Source organism: Leuciscus leuciscus (assembly GCF_965113295.1).
Source record: "Leuciscus leuciscus genome assembly, chromosome: 2".
NCBI classification, from domain to species: Eukaryota; Metazoa; Chordata; class Actinopteri; order Cypriniformes; family Leuciscidae; genus Leuciscus; species Leuciscus leuciscus.
In genome coordinates, this window is record NC_138726.1 from 44,941,119 (window position 1) to 44,954,564 (window position 13,446).

The 13,446-nt window shown below is 38.3% G+C and overlaps 1 protein-coding gene across 1 annotated transcript; it reads right to left on the bottom strand.

The window, feature by feature from the left end:
* Window positions 1-1,279: 1,279 nt before the first annotated feature.
* naa40 (N-alpha-acetyltransferase 40, NatD catalytic subunit) lies at window positions 1,280-11,865 on the bottom strand. The gene is made up of 8 exons (XM_082159144.1): window positions 11,493-11,865; window positions 8,977-9,072; window positions 8,783-8,835; window positions 8,571-8,666; window positions 8,140-8,298; window positions 2,722-2,805; window positions 2,561-2,638; window positions 1,280-2,336 (listed from the first exon to the last, which is right to left on the bottom strand). Exons 1-8 carry the CDS (start codon window positions 11,496-11,498, stop codon window positions 2,192-2,194), a joined length of 717 nt encoding a protein of 238 aa, XP_082015270.1. The 5' UTR covers window positions 11,499-11,865; the 3' UTR covers window positions 1,280-2,191.
* Window positions 11,866-13,446: the final 1,581 nt, after the last annotated feature.

Here is a 13,446-nt window from a genome sequence, read left to right on the forward strand (position 1 = left end):
TTATCTCCTGAAGCATGGAAATAAACCATAGTTCCGCCCTCTAACTTTTGTTCCAAGGACGTTAAACCTTTAACCATTTATAAGAAAAACTCCAGTGAGCGAAATAGCAGATTAACTTTTTTTGTATTATGACCTATTGTGAAAAAATGTAAAAGATAAAACCTTTAAAACACAAAGTGCATTTCATCATTATCATATCCACCATGAATATACTGGTTTTGAAATGTAATTGTAGTGATTAAAAGATATCCGAGGGTCTGACTTAGCTGATTACATTTCTATTTAATAATAAAATACTCTTCATTTATTCCAACAGCTTTCATATGAGCATTTGTTGCGGAAAGAACTTGCATGCATCTTTTATGTCCATCAGAAGGTAGTGTTGTGCTGTCTGAATTATCCCATTGTTTCCCAAACAATTATTTTAGAAAAATGAAACGTGTGATTATGTATATTGTTCAACTCAATCTATACTATAAATGAATTCGTTTATAAATTAAAATAAATTAATCCTTTTATTCAGTAGGGATGCACTGATCAAAAGTGTCAGGAAAAACTTTTACATTTAAATTCTTTTTCCAATAAATGCTGATCTTTTTAACTTTTTATTCATCAAAGAATCTTGAGCATGAAATTATTAAGTACAATATTAAACTGTTTTTAATATTGATAAATGAAATGCTAATTGAGCACCAAATCAGCATATTAAAAGGATCATGATTCATGTGACACTGAAAAATGGCTGCTTATTCAGCATTGCCATCACAGGAATAAATCGCATTTTAAAACAAATTAAAGTAGAAAAAAAGTTATTTTAAACTATACATTTCACTGCATTACTGTTTTATTGTAGCTATCAAATAAAACGCAGCCTAGGTGAGCCATAATATGGAGACTTCTTTCAGAACCACCACCATTTAAAAAAAAAAAAACAAGAGAAAAGATCTTATCCACCCCAAACTTTTGAATTGGTAGAGTATATTTCTCAAATCAGTTACATAAATATATATTTTAATTTCTAATGTACAATTTGAAATAGTGCCATAACCAAACATTCCTTAAAATAAACATGTGAGGATGCTTTTTCTCTCTTGAAGTTCAAAGGACTCAAACAACAAAGCAGCCTTTCTTAATAAAACTGAGGGTGGGGATTTGGTTATCAGAGTCTCGGCTGATAACAGTGTCTATCAGTTTTCACCCCAACTAAAATCAATAGTTAGGAACAGCTTTTTCAAGATACATTTGAAACACAGTAAAACAAATCAGTCCACTAAATATCAAGAAGTCAAACAAGATTCCTTTATTTGTTGCATACAAATCAAACGCATAACAAAGCTGGAATGACCTTTCGTTTCAGTTCAACAGGAGAGCACAAGACAGAAACACTCATCTCTCAAACTGTTTTTAAGTGTTGAATATCATTTTCCAATGTATTTGAAGGCAAATAAAATGTACATGGCAAACAGATTATATACAGTGAAGAAAAAAAATGGAAATATACAGTAATGACATGATAAAAGAATGTTATGATAAAAAAGTAAAAGTAAAGTATATATCTACCATAGCTAACATGCCAACCTCTTTATCAAATCAAACATCAACATAATCCTCATCCATCAGTTCCCTAATATAGCTGTTATAAAACATTTTGTTGAATGACCTGAGACAGTCTAAGTGATTACGAATTATAAACAGTACAGACTGTAGTTTTCATATTCTTGAAGTGAGAAGCAAACTTCCGCTTTTAGTTAAAATACATTTACCCTGAAAAGTGGTATAGAGTAAAATGGCTGTAATAACCACTGTGACCAACACCTGCATTCACTCAACAGACGATGAGTGAGGGAAACTTTCTGAAAAAACAACAAGAAAAAAGCAGGCTTTTTTCGGATGACCCTCACCATGCTGATACCTGAGGTGAGAGAAGTCACATTTGGCTCACAGTGGCTTTTACCGCTATTTTTTGTCATTCAAACCTTTATGTAACTGAGAAAAGCATACTATCGCTTATTACGTGAAATGCTGGATGAGCTTTTTTAAGTTAAAAACCAAGAGCAAGCATAGAGGGGGTTTCATTGATGAATATGGGCAGGAGAGTCTGTTTTAAGGGCTTTCTAAGAGGGGATTGTGGGTGATGGGATGTGGGGAATGAGGATGAGGAAGCTCTGAAAGAACACATGAAGGCTTGCTTTTAATGGCAGCAGCCTCCACAGTGGCCGCCCCCATGCGCATGCCCCGACACGTCGCCATATTTTGTTCTCCGGCTCAGAATCTCATAGGAGCAATCTTCTCCACAGCAACCGGACATACTGGGTGACGTTTCGTCAATCTCAAACCTGAAAGAAAGAGGACAGCCATTGGTGAATTCATATTTTAACACTGAATAAGCATTGCAGATTTTTTCAGTAGTTGGCTAGGCACTTGTTGCTATGGCAACTGCTGTCATCCAGTGTTTGGTCTATCACAGAGGCCTGTATAAAAATCTGCATTCAGAGGAGGAACAGGAATTTCATTGTGAGGAAGTGTTGAATGTGTATTAGTCCAGAAGGACAGGACTTACTGTAAAGCCTCCCTAAAGAACTGGTAAGCCCCATGATTGTGTTTAAATACAGTCAGCATGACCTTTTTCATTTGCGTGCTGAGGAAAGAGAGTAAATTATGAGTTTTGGTAAAAGTGCTACACAGGAATAAATTCTTGGAGTGCTGTGTTTGTTGTGGTACCTGTTGGCGATAAGCTGAAGGATTTGGATGAGAAATTTCCCCAGGCCTTTCCGTCTGACTTTACTCTCCAGTTGGACTTCATAACTGAGGAAACATAATTAGAATCAGTCAGATACAAACAGCAATCTCTAAGGTCATGTGTCTTACATGACTCAGAGAATCAGTGAAGTCGCACGATGCAAAAATAACAATTGAGACAGAAGCCCTCCCACACACACTCACAAAAACAATATGTGCAATGATAAATGGACAGACAGACATGCACAATAAATCAATAAGCTGATAATTGTTTTCATGTTCAGGACAATAACTGATAAATTCCATCCTATTTTGTCTAAAATGTTAAATATATATATTTTTTAAATCAATACTTTTAAATGATTTATTGTTTGCACCTGGTATTAAGAAACGATTTGATCAATCCGATCACAAGTGGACGATGCTAAATACCGGTGTAAACGGGGTCTAAAGTAGCGGCTCCTGGCCGTTAAAGCATAACTCTCGCCAAAATGCAACCGAGGGTCTTTTTGTGAATCTACCCGAGGCAAACTTTCATTTAAAAGCATAATTAGGATGGAAACACCACTTTTAAGATTGACCGTATTTTCGTTTTCGGTCAAATTGCTTTTTGAATGGGAGTGCTAGGGGCACTACTAGGATAGCAGCAAAATCACTATTTTTAAAACACTAAGAAGGCTCGACACAACATGAAACTTTGCTCGAAGGATCCCCATGGGCTCTACATGTGAACTGGAGCATTGAGAACATTGAGAACATTGTTTGTGTACACGGTTTACTAAAAAGAAAGGTTTTGAACAACTCACTGTAGCTGTTGTTGTTTCTGTCCGCCGGCATTTTGTCAGTCAAAAATAGTCGACCTCCGAATGCTAATGAACTGACTCCATAGGAGGAAATGTCATGAAGTTGTAATTTCAATGAAAAGCATGATAGCTTAGCCACTTAATTTCACAACATGCTGAGCTTTGGGTAATCAAAATTACATTACTACTGTCCTTTATTGGCATCATGGGAATCTTGGTCAGCCCACTTCTCCACACAGATCTTATCTAGATCAGTCAGGTTTCTGGGCTGTCGCTGAGAAACACGGAGTTTGAGCTCCCTCCAAAGATTCTCTATTGGGTTTAGGTCTGGAGACTGGCTAGGCCACGCCAGAACCTTGATATGCTTCTTACAGAGCCACTCCTTGGTTATCCTGGCTGTGTGCTTCGGGTCATTGTCATGTTGGAAGACCCAGCCTCGACCCATCTTCAATGCTCTAACTGAGGGAAGGAGGTTGTTCCCCAAAATCTCGCAATACATGGCCCCGGTCATCCTCTCCTTAATACAGTGCAGTCGCCCTGTCCCATGTGCAGAAAAACACCCCCAAAGCATGATGCTACCACCCCCATGCTTCACAGTAGGGATGGTGTTCTTGGAGTGGTACTCATCATTCTTCTTCCAAACACATTTAGTGGAATTATGACCAAAAAGTTCTATTTTGGTCTCATCTGACCACATGACTTTCTCCCATGACTCCTCTGGATCATCCAAATGGTCATTGGCAAACTTAAGACGGGCCTTGACATGTGCTGGTTTAAGCAGAGGAACCTTCCGTGCCATGCATGATTTCAAACTATGACGTCTTAGTGTATTACCAACAGTAACCTTGGAAACGGTGGTCCCAGCTCTTTTCAGGTCATTGACCAGCTCCTCTCGTGTAGTTCTGAGCTGATTTCTCACCTTTCTTATGATCATTGAGACCCCACGAGGTGAGATCTTACATGGAGCCCCAGTCCGAGGGAGATTGACAGTCATGTTTAGCTTCTTCCATTTTCTAATGATTGCTCCAACAGTGGACCTTTTTTCACCAAGCTGCTTGGCAATTTCCCCGTTGTCCTTTCCAGCCTTGTGGAGGTGTACAATTTTGTCTCTAGTGTCTTTGGACAGCTCTTTGGTCTTGGCCATGTTAGTAGTTGGATTCTTACTGATTGTATGGGGTGGACAGGTGTCTTTATGCAGCTAACGACCTCAAACAGGTGCATCTAATTTAGGATAATAAATGGAGTGGAGGTGGACATTTGAAAGGCAGACTAACAGGTCTTTGAGGGTCAGAATTCTAGCTGATAGACAGGTGTTCAAATGCTTATTTGCAGCTGTATCATACAAATAAATAGTTAAAAAATCATATATTGTGATTTCTTGATTTTTTTGTTTTTTAGATTATGTCTCTCACAGTGGACATGCACCTACGATGACAATTTTAGACCCCTCCATGATTTCCAAGTGGGAGAACTTGCAAAATAGCAGGGTGTTCAAATACTTATTTTCCTCACTGTAGTAGTAAAGGCAGACTTTTCAAATGCCATGCACAATTTCACTCCATGTACAGATCTGTGCAATAACTTTACGACTTTGAGATTCAAAGACAAGCAAACACACAACGTTTAATAATGATGCACACATACCCCATCCCATTTCTAGAAGCTGTCGTCACTAACATTTCGATAGAATATAACCAAAAGTGCATTACCTCCACTACAGCTCTTGGAATAGCATTTTCCCAAAAAAATAAATGTCTTTGGTATTCCTTTTGTTGTAGGCACCTTGAAGTCGCCATCGTCAAAGTGGTCACTACAAACTCTGTAGTCCTTCAGCATCTCGGTCAGCGTGTTGATGTCTACTTGCAAAACAAGCAGCCACATATTTAGTATATCCCTTGTGCACCGAAACGGCAGTTGGTGAAAAGTTTCTGGGATGTTTCTTTTCACCTTCACCCAGGAAAAGCACAAAAATGTGATTTATGCAAAAAAAAAGAAAAAAAAAGCCTCCTGCATTCTAACCTCACTCACGTAATCCGGCAACAAAGCTTCACGCGAGAGTTTACGTCAGCTAAGATTACATTATTTCGACTGATATATTGAATGAAACCCCTTGTTTATCATTATTATTTGAATAGATATTGCCATGAGCTAAGTGGCTAAGTTATCATGCTTTTCATTGAAATGACAACTTCATGACATTTCCTCCTATGGAGTCAGTTCATTCGCATACGGATATCAACTATTTTTGACTGACAAAATGCAGAGGGCCGGAAACAACAACAGCTACAGTGAGTTGTTCAAAACCTTTCTTTTTAGTAAACCGTGTACACAAACAATGTTCTTAATGCTCCAGTTCACATGTAGAGCCCATGGTGATACTTCGAGCAAAGTTTCATGTTGTGTCGAGCCTTCTTAGTGTTTTAAAAATAGTGATTTTGCTGCTATCCTAGTAGTGCCCCTAGCACTCCCATTCAAAAAGCAATTTGACCGAAAATATGGTCAATCTTAAAAGTGCAGTTTCCATCCTAATTATGCTTTTAAACGAAAGTTTGCCTCGGGTAGATTCACAAAAAGACCCTAGGTTGCATTTTAGCGAGAGTTATGGTTTAATTTAGGTAGGGTAGATTCTGGGTCTTAGCGCTAGTTTATGATAAACATTTTGTAAGCTTTATTTCCTAATCGCTGAACACATCAGACACACTTTTGGCATGATTCTAATGTCCTTGCATCATTCAGCCTGAGGGTGGCGCTCTACTGATGATTGACAGCCTTTAGTACACAAAACAAATGCATAGAATGCCATCTTAGAATTGCTTTAATGTAGTATTTATTGCGTCTGAATGTCGTTTTAAAATATTGCAAGGTATGCAGGAATTCCAGTGAGGAATGTCTATTCTCCGAACAAACATAAAACAAACATCAGAACTACTGTGTATAAGGCTATTCACATGAGCAAGATTAAATTAAAGGGTTTATACTTTCATTAATTTGATACGCTACTCCACATAGGATGTACAGACATGCCAACTAGTTAATAACCTGATGCAGACACATATCTGAAGCTGAATGATAGCGTCTTGGTCTGAAGCAAGGTTCACGTAAGGTAACGTGAAAATAAGTGGGGCAGCCTGAAATCTCAATTACAGCACGCTGCAGTTCCACTTTTCACCACAAATTTACATTGGACATTCCGAGAACAAATTTTGTCCATTAGATCGAAAGATCTGAAAACCACCCATACACCTCTCCCTTTAAAGAAATCAGGACAGAAGCGGTTGAAAGTGGACAAAAGAGATTAAAACACTAGGTGTACATGGGAATATGTCTCCCTCGTCTATATTGATCCGACCGACCTTAATACTGGGTGTAATAAAAAGGTGTAAACACGGCCTAAGTTAGTGTTAAGCCGCGTTTCCACCGCAGGAACTTTCCGCAGGAACTTTCCGCAGGAACTAGGGACTTTGGGCTGGTAATCGGTGTGTTTCAACCACAGGAACCAGGGTCTAAATGAAGTCCTGTGTAAATATTTCCTCCTCCGAAAGGCCCTGCTTGCGAGGTAGTACTTTTTCAAAGTACAGGAACTTTCGGGGGTGGGACTTGGGTGCTGAACATGCTGATTGGTTGAGTTCATGCCACATTTTGATTGGTTGACTCCACGCAGCATTTTATTTCAACCACAATCTGTTGCGGTGCGTGCAGTAACAGTTGTTTGCTATTCGAATCAACAATGGAGTTTAAAAAATAAGACAGATGGACCGATGACGAGGTTCAGGCTTTATTAAGCTTAAATTCAGAGGATGAAATCCAGTGGGAACTGTAAAGTAGCGCGCAGTCCTGCGTCACCGGACTAATTTGCCTAATCTTCACGGTACTTTAGACAGTGGTGGAAACGCAGACAGCAACAGGTCTGGGGGGAAAAAAGTTCCTGGGACAAATTGTTCCGGGTAATTTCGGTGGAAATACAGCTTTAGATGATGGCAAAGATGATCTAAATGTAAAAATAGGGGAATTGAACAATTAAATGTCCAATATCGATTAAGAAACACAGACACACAAAAAAACAACTCCCACCTCTATCAGCCAATAACCAAAATTGTACTAAAACATTGTGCATTCTGAGGGGCCGTTTACACAACACCGTTTTCAACTAAAAACAGAAAACTGTTTGTGTGTTTTGGTCGTTTATTCACATGACAACAGTGTTTTGGGGCCTTGAAAACTGGTTTCAATAACCGTTATTGTCTCAGTAAAACTACAAAAACGCAAATTTGTGCAAACCACGATGTAATGCATGCATGTATAACTTGTTCAGTCTATAGGCGCCAAGTGTTTCTTTACTAAGTGACGTCGCCAGCTACTGGCCTGGCATGAATACAAAATGTAATCATTTTCGAGGACCCGTGGGAACAGGGATCGTTTCGACAACGTTGTTGTCTGTACGCAAAAAACGCGAAGGAAAAACGATTTGGTTTTTAGTACATCAATGTCATGAAAACATACCCTTAATAAACTGACAGATTTTTTATAATCATCAAAGAGAAATTCATAGCTGTCCCGTGTGATCAGTAATAATCAGTAATAATTAAAGCAACATTACCAATATAAAACCTCATCTCCACACTCCACGTCAAATCGAAAGTGGGAAAATGCTAAAGGCGTGGAGTCAGCATCAAAGGCCAGGAGATACCATGCTCTCTCGTCCTTCATCTCCTCCCTTTTCTCTCTCTCCTTCCATCCCCACTCACTCTGTTCATATCTGCCAAAACAATGGAACAACAATTCACATTTTGCAGAAGCACCACATGCACAATACTCATAGGTTTATATACTTGTTCACAGGGACATTTCTCACTAAACTGAAAGTCAATGTGGGACACAAAATGCTAACAGGCATCCATTAAGAAGCTATAGGGGAAAGCTCAAGATGCTAGACATTAAAAATGTGACAATTAAAACAGCATAAACTTCAAAGGCAGTAACAATATGGGATGTTGGATTACCCCACATGTTGACTTGCTCAATACCTACAGCGTCTGCATGTTGGCTCTAGTCAACTCATAGGCCCACTCCACTGTATCTGGATTCAATGCAGCTACCCGTTTACACTCAATCACCAGGTTTAGCCTGTGACCGATTCAGACATTCACAATATTAGTATAGCATTAAAAAAATGAAATGAATTTAGTTCACCAGTTTACAGGCAGACACATCTGGTAAAGGGGAAAACAAAGACAACATACCCATTTCTGTCATACTTTTTGAACACTGGCATGGCAGACAGAGGATCTTCAAGCTGTTAAAAAAGTAAAAAAATAAACATGGGACACACATTTCTCTATAGCAAGAGCCTAAACAAACATTGCATACACAATTTTAAGGCAAGTCCAGACATATTTTGAAAATGTTTCTTTCAGATGTTCTCAACTAGTCATACCTTATTGGCTGCTTCCACCTTAGCACACACTGCATCCATAGCTGCCCGTTCTTCAAGTCTTCTCTGCTTTTTCTCCTTTGCTCGGTTTGATTTTCTCTAAATGAAAACGGCAAGACATACTGTCAAACATCACCCTGAACAAAACCATCTGAAAAAAGCATACTTTATATTACAAAAAATCTGGGAAATTTTAGAGCAAATATAAACAGACATCTGATCAAGTTTTTTATTATTTCTACTCTAGAGAGCAGGGTGGTTGATGGTCGGAATAATATAAATAGACATATAGTGAGTGAGTTCTGAAATGAACTGAATCAACACTGGTTTAAATTAAGCCGAATAATGACACTATTGTTTTCTGTAGAGCTGCTTTACAGCTGAAATTGAAGTCATTTCATAATTGATTGATTTTACAACATTAAAGAGTTAGTTCACCAAAAAATGAAAATTCTGTCATTAATTACTCTCCCTCGTGTTGTTCCAAACCTGTGAGACTTTCGTTCATCTTCAGAACCCAAATGAAGATCTTTTTAATAAAACCTCCTTTGACAGCTACGCAACTGACACTTTGATGTTTCAAAATGTTCATAAAGAGATCGTAAAACTAATCCATATGAATTGAGCGGTTTAGTCCTGAAGAGAATCGATCGCTTTATATGATGAACGGATTTAATTAAGTATTTTATTCACATATAAACATTGATCAGCGAACATACAAAGAAGCTCATCTGAACCTGCTTGACACGCGAGAACAAACTTCGGGAAAGCTGAAGCTCAAACATGCTGCGTAACGCGAGAATGAACCTCATCAGTTTTCACACATCAAGCAAACATGATTGAGCTTCCGTTTACCACAACTGATGTGTGCCTTGATGAATAATTATGTGAATAAAAGCCTAAATTCAATCTGTTCATCATATAAAGTGATCAAATCTCTTAAGAAAATTCTGACTAAACTGCTCAATTCATATGGATTAGCTAAGCTTTACAATCTTTTTATGAACCTTTTTGAAGCGTAAAATTGGTAGTTGCGTAACTGTCAACGAAGGGACAGAAACTCTCAGATTTCATCAAAATGATCATTTGTGTTGCGAAGATGAACGAAAGTCTCACGGGTTTGGAAAGACATGAGGGTGAGTAGCCTAATCAATGACAGAATTATCATTTTTGGGTGAGCTATCCCTTTAAGACTGTTATTTTCCTGTTTATTACATTGAAGCTGCTTTGAAAGACTGTATTGTCTAAAGCACAGTATAGAAAAATGTGACTTGACTCAAAATCTGAGACATTTGATCATCTTGGATCTTTTGACCCGAACTTGTAGGCTTTTGGAAAAACTTTAAACAATCTGATATTGAATGAAGACTAAATGGATCATCAAATCAAGTACATTTTGCACAGACGCCGGTCAGATGTTCCATTGAAGCACAAGATGCTCTCGAAATGTTATTTTGAACTTGTCCAAAAGATTTGGAATTAAATGCTTATTTTACCATATTTACCAAATTCATAAATAATATTAGCTAGCAATTTACAAAATGTTTTAGTTTATTTTAGCTTTAAAAATAATTATTGCACAAAAGCTGAAAATCTCAAAATATTGCACAAATAATTATCCAGGTCAATGTGCATCAATCGCAAGCAAATTGCATTTATTTCTATCTACTTCATGGAGGTTAGTGACCCATTTGTGGACATAATAGGATAGTGGTATTTCTGTAAATGTGAGGATTTAAAGATTGTATTAAAAAAATTACAATCTATATTATCAAGAAGAGTACATATCTAGCTTGAGGAGCAGAAAGCAAGCTTTTCTTTAGCTCAAGGTATAGTGATGGCAAGAGAAGCAGGAAACAGGTGCTGAGAACACAAAGCACGTGGAGATGAACGTGGTTAATAATAGTTTTCTAAGGGCTTGACGATGGAGGAATCAGTACATAAAGTTCACTACTGCCAGACAAATGTATCCTTCCAACCCTACGGACCGAGCACTAGCTCTGCCGTGAAAGGTTTGATCTCGCAGCATCATGCGAATCAAAAGCCTGTATTATGGAGCTCAAATACACCATATCTGACCAGCTCCTACTATGACTTTGATGCATCGACTGTTGGAAACTGATAATACAGGCAGTTTGATGAAAACAGCAACAGTTTGCCGTGTTATATGTATCAGTGTTATTGTGCTTAGTGTTAAAGAAATGGCGCAGTCGACGAGGCACCTGAAATGAACCAGAAACCATTTGAGGTGGACATTTGTGTACTTAGATGGACACTACAATATCTATTCGGGACCAGAACATCTTTAAACCACCAAATTTTCACCACCACCCCCTCGTTATTCATGAGCTTCAGGTTTTTACCTCCAGCACACACACCCAACACACATGCATTCACATACACTCTTTCCGGGGATCATGATTTGCTTCCATCAGTCTTTGTTCAAATTGCCGCACACATTTATCAAAACCCAAGAAAGAGCAAAGCTAACAACATACAACATGGACATACAAACTCACCCCCATTGTGCAGATTTTATACGACCACCTTGACGCGACTATTGCACTCTAAAATGCTTTAAAGAAGTTAGAGATCAGAAGATGAGATGTGGTCTGTGGTAAAGAATGTTAAAAATGCTAACGAGCGAGCTAGTCTGATATAATACAGGAGCTCGCAGGGTTGGCAGCTTGAAAATCACTCTATATAGGAACTAGCGACGGCTGTTCGCTTTTATTTTTTCCTGCCAGATTCGCGCCAAGAAGCGGGGACGAAATTTCCGCGCTCTACTCTCCCTTTCTTTATCTCCTTCTCCTTTCCTCCCTCCCTCTCTTCACTCTTTTCTTTCCCTCTCAGCAACACTGGGCATTAGCCGTTGAGTCTTGGGGAAATGACGACATAGGGTTTGGGGTTAAGGGTCAAGCTCTCTCCACATGCTTCCTCATATTGAAAAAGGTGTTTAGTAACCTAAGTTAGAGCTGTAAAGATAAATTGTTGTTAATTACAAGTAATTGATATGAATGGCAGTTTTCTTTGATGATTGTCGTGAATGCTGTTTTTTTTTTTTTTTTGGCAACCTAAAACATTCTTTCACAAATTAGGGGATACAGGACACTTAAAAAGTCACAAAATAAATATTGTGTACAAGTTATATAAAACGTTGTTTTTAAATCACATTTGCATATTCTATTGGAATATATAATTATATATTCAATCACATCAAGAAGAACATATTCGGAATAAGCTGTAGAACAGGACAGTTCTGTGACATCATGACTTCACTGTCTTAAGCTATGTTTGCTAATACAACCTGATTTACAAATGGAGAAAAATAAAAAGTGTCTTTATTTATTGTTGGCATCCATCATCTCTATCCTCTTGTTTCATGTAATACTGGCACTCCAAAACTAAAACTACATCAGTGATGTAGGCCTATTTGTTTCCTTGGAGTCTTTGTAAACTCGAGTGTAACATTTATTACCCTTTGGCACCAGCCTGTCACCCTCAGGATTTCTTTTTGCCATGGCTTCATTCATAAGGAATTCCATAATCCATATGCCAACTCTGAATCCTTGTTTGTGCTATTTTGTAGTGAAAGTTGCTGTTTTGTGTATTCTATGTGCAAGGTGCATCAGTAAAACAATGCAAGATTGGGTCACAATGAAACATGGTGTCTATGTTTGATGATTTTTTTAATTTTTTGGCTCAGAATGGCCACATTGGGTCATAAATGAAATGAATTAGCTTTTAATGTTAGAGAAATGCTTGGTATCATATTTATATGATAAATATATTTATTATAATGGATATATATGTTTTTAGGTGATCCACCACCTGACCAACATTGTCCTTATTAGGGAATGAAGTATTTTCAGAGGCCTATAATGACCCTACAGTACCTCTTTTGTCCACAAGGGTGCACTAGTTGACAATACAGGGCAGCAACTTAAGTTGCTACTGTGGAGGAACTGCTACTGTGTGTCTCCACCTTGGAGAATTATAATGGCTTGAACTGCATCGAGTGCGTGTTTAAATACCAGGTCCAGTGGTGATTCATTTCAATACATCGAACACTACAGTAAACTTTGAACCTCACACATCTAGGATGGTCTTGACATATCCCTTGCTGAACACCCATTGCTTGTTTATTATAAACAATCCATAGCCATAACTTATAAGGTCTATCCATGTGTTGAATGCAAAGAACGCTGCATATTCTTGACCACGCCCCTCCCGCAGATGGGCCGTCACGAAGCCCCGCCCCGAACCTTTTGTTTTCGGGTAATCTGTCTCGCGACGGGGAGAGATGGCATTTTCAGGAGGGGAAACAAGGGAGGGGGTCAGAGAGTTCACCGCTGTTAAAACCACCGTTTCCGTTGCAGCACAACTCACACTGAACCTTAATACATGTTCGATAACCACGATGGAGTGATTTTAATACCTATTAAAATGTTTATAAATCAGATGATCACGACC

Excerpts from the sequence above, each read along its gene's own strand:
- naa40 (XM_082159144.1), bottom strand. Across the intron at positions 2,639-2,721 it reads CTTCAGCTTATCGCCAACAG|CACGCAAATGAAAAAGGTCA; the intron begins GTACCACAACAA and ends CTCTTTCCTCAG. Across the intron at positions 2,337-2,560 it reads TTCTTTAGGGAGGCTTTACA|GTTTGAGATTGACGAAACGT; the intron begins GTAAGTCCTGTC and ends TCTTTCTTTCAG.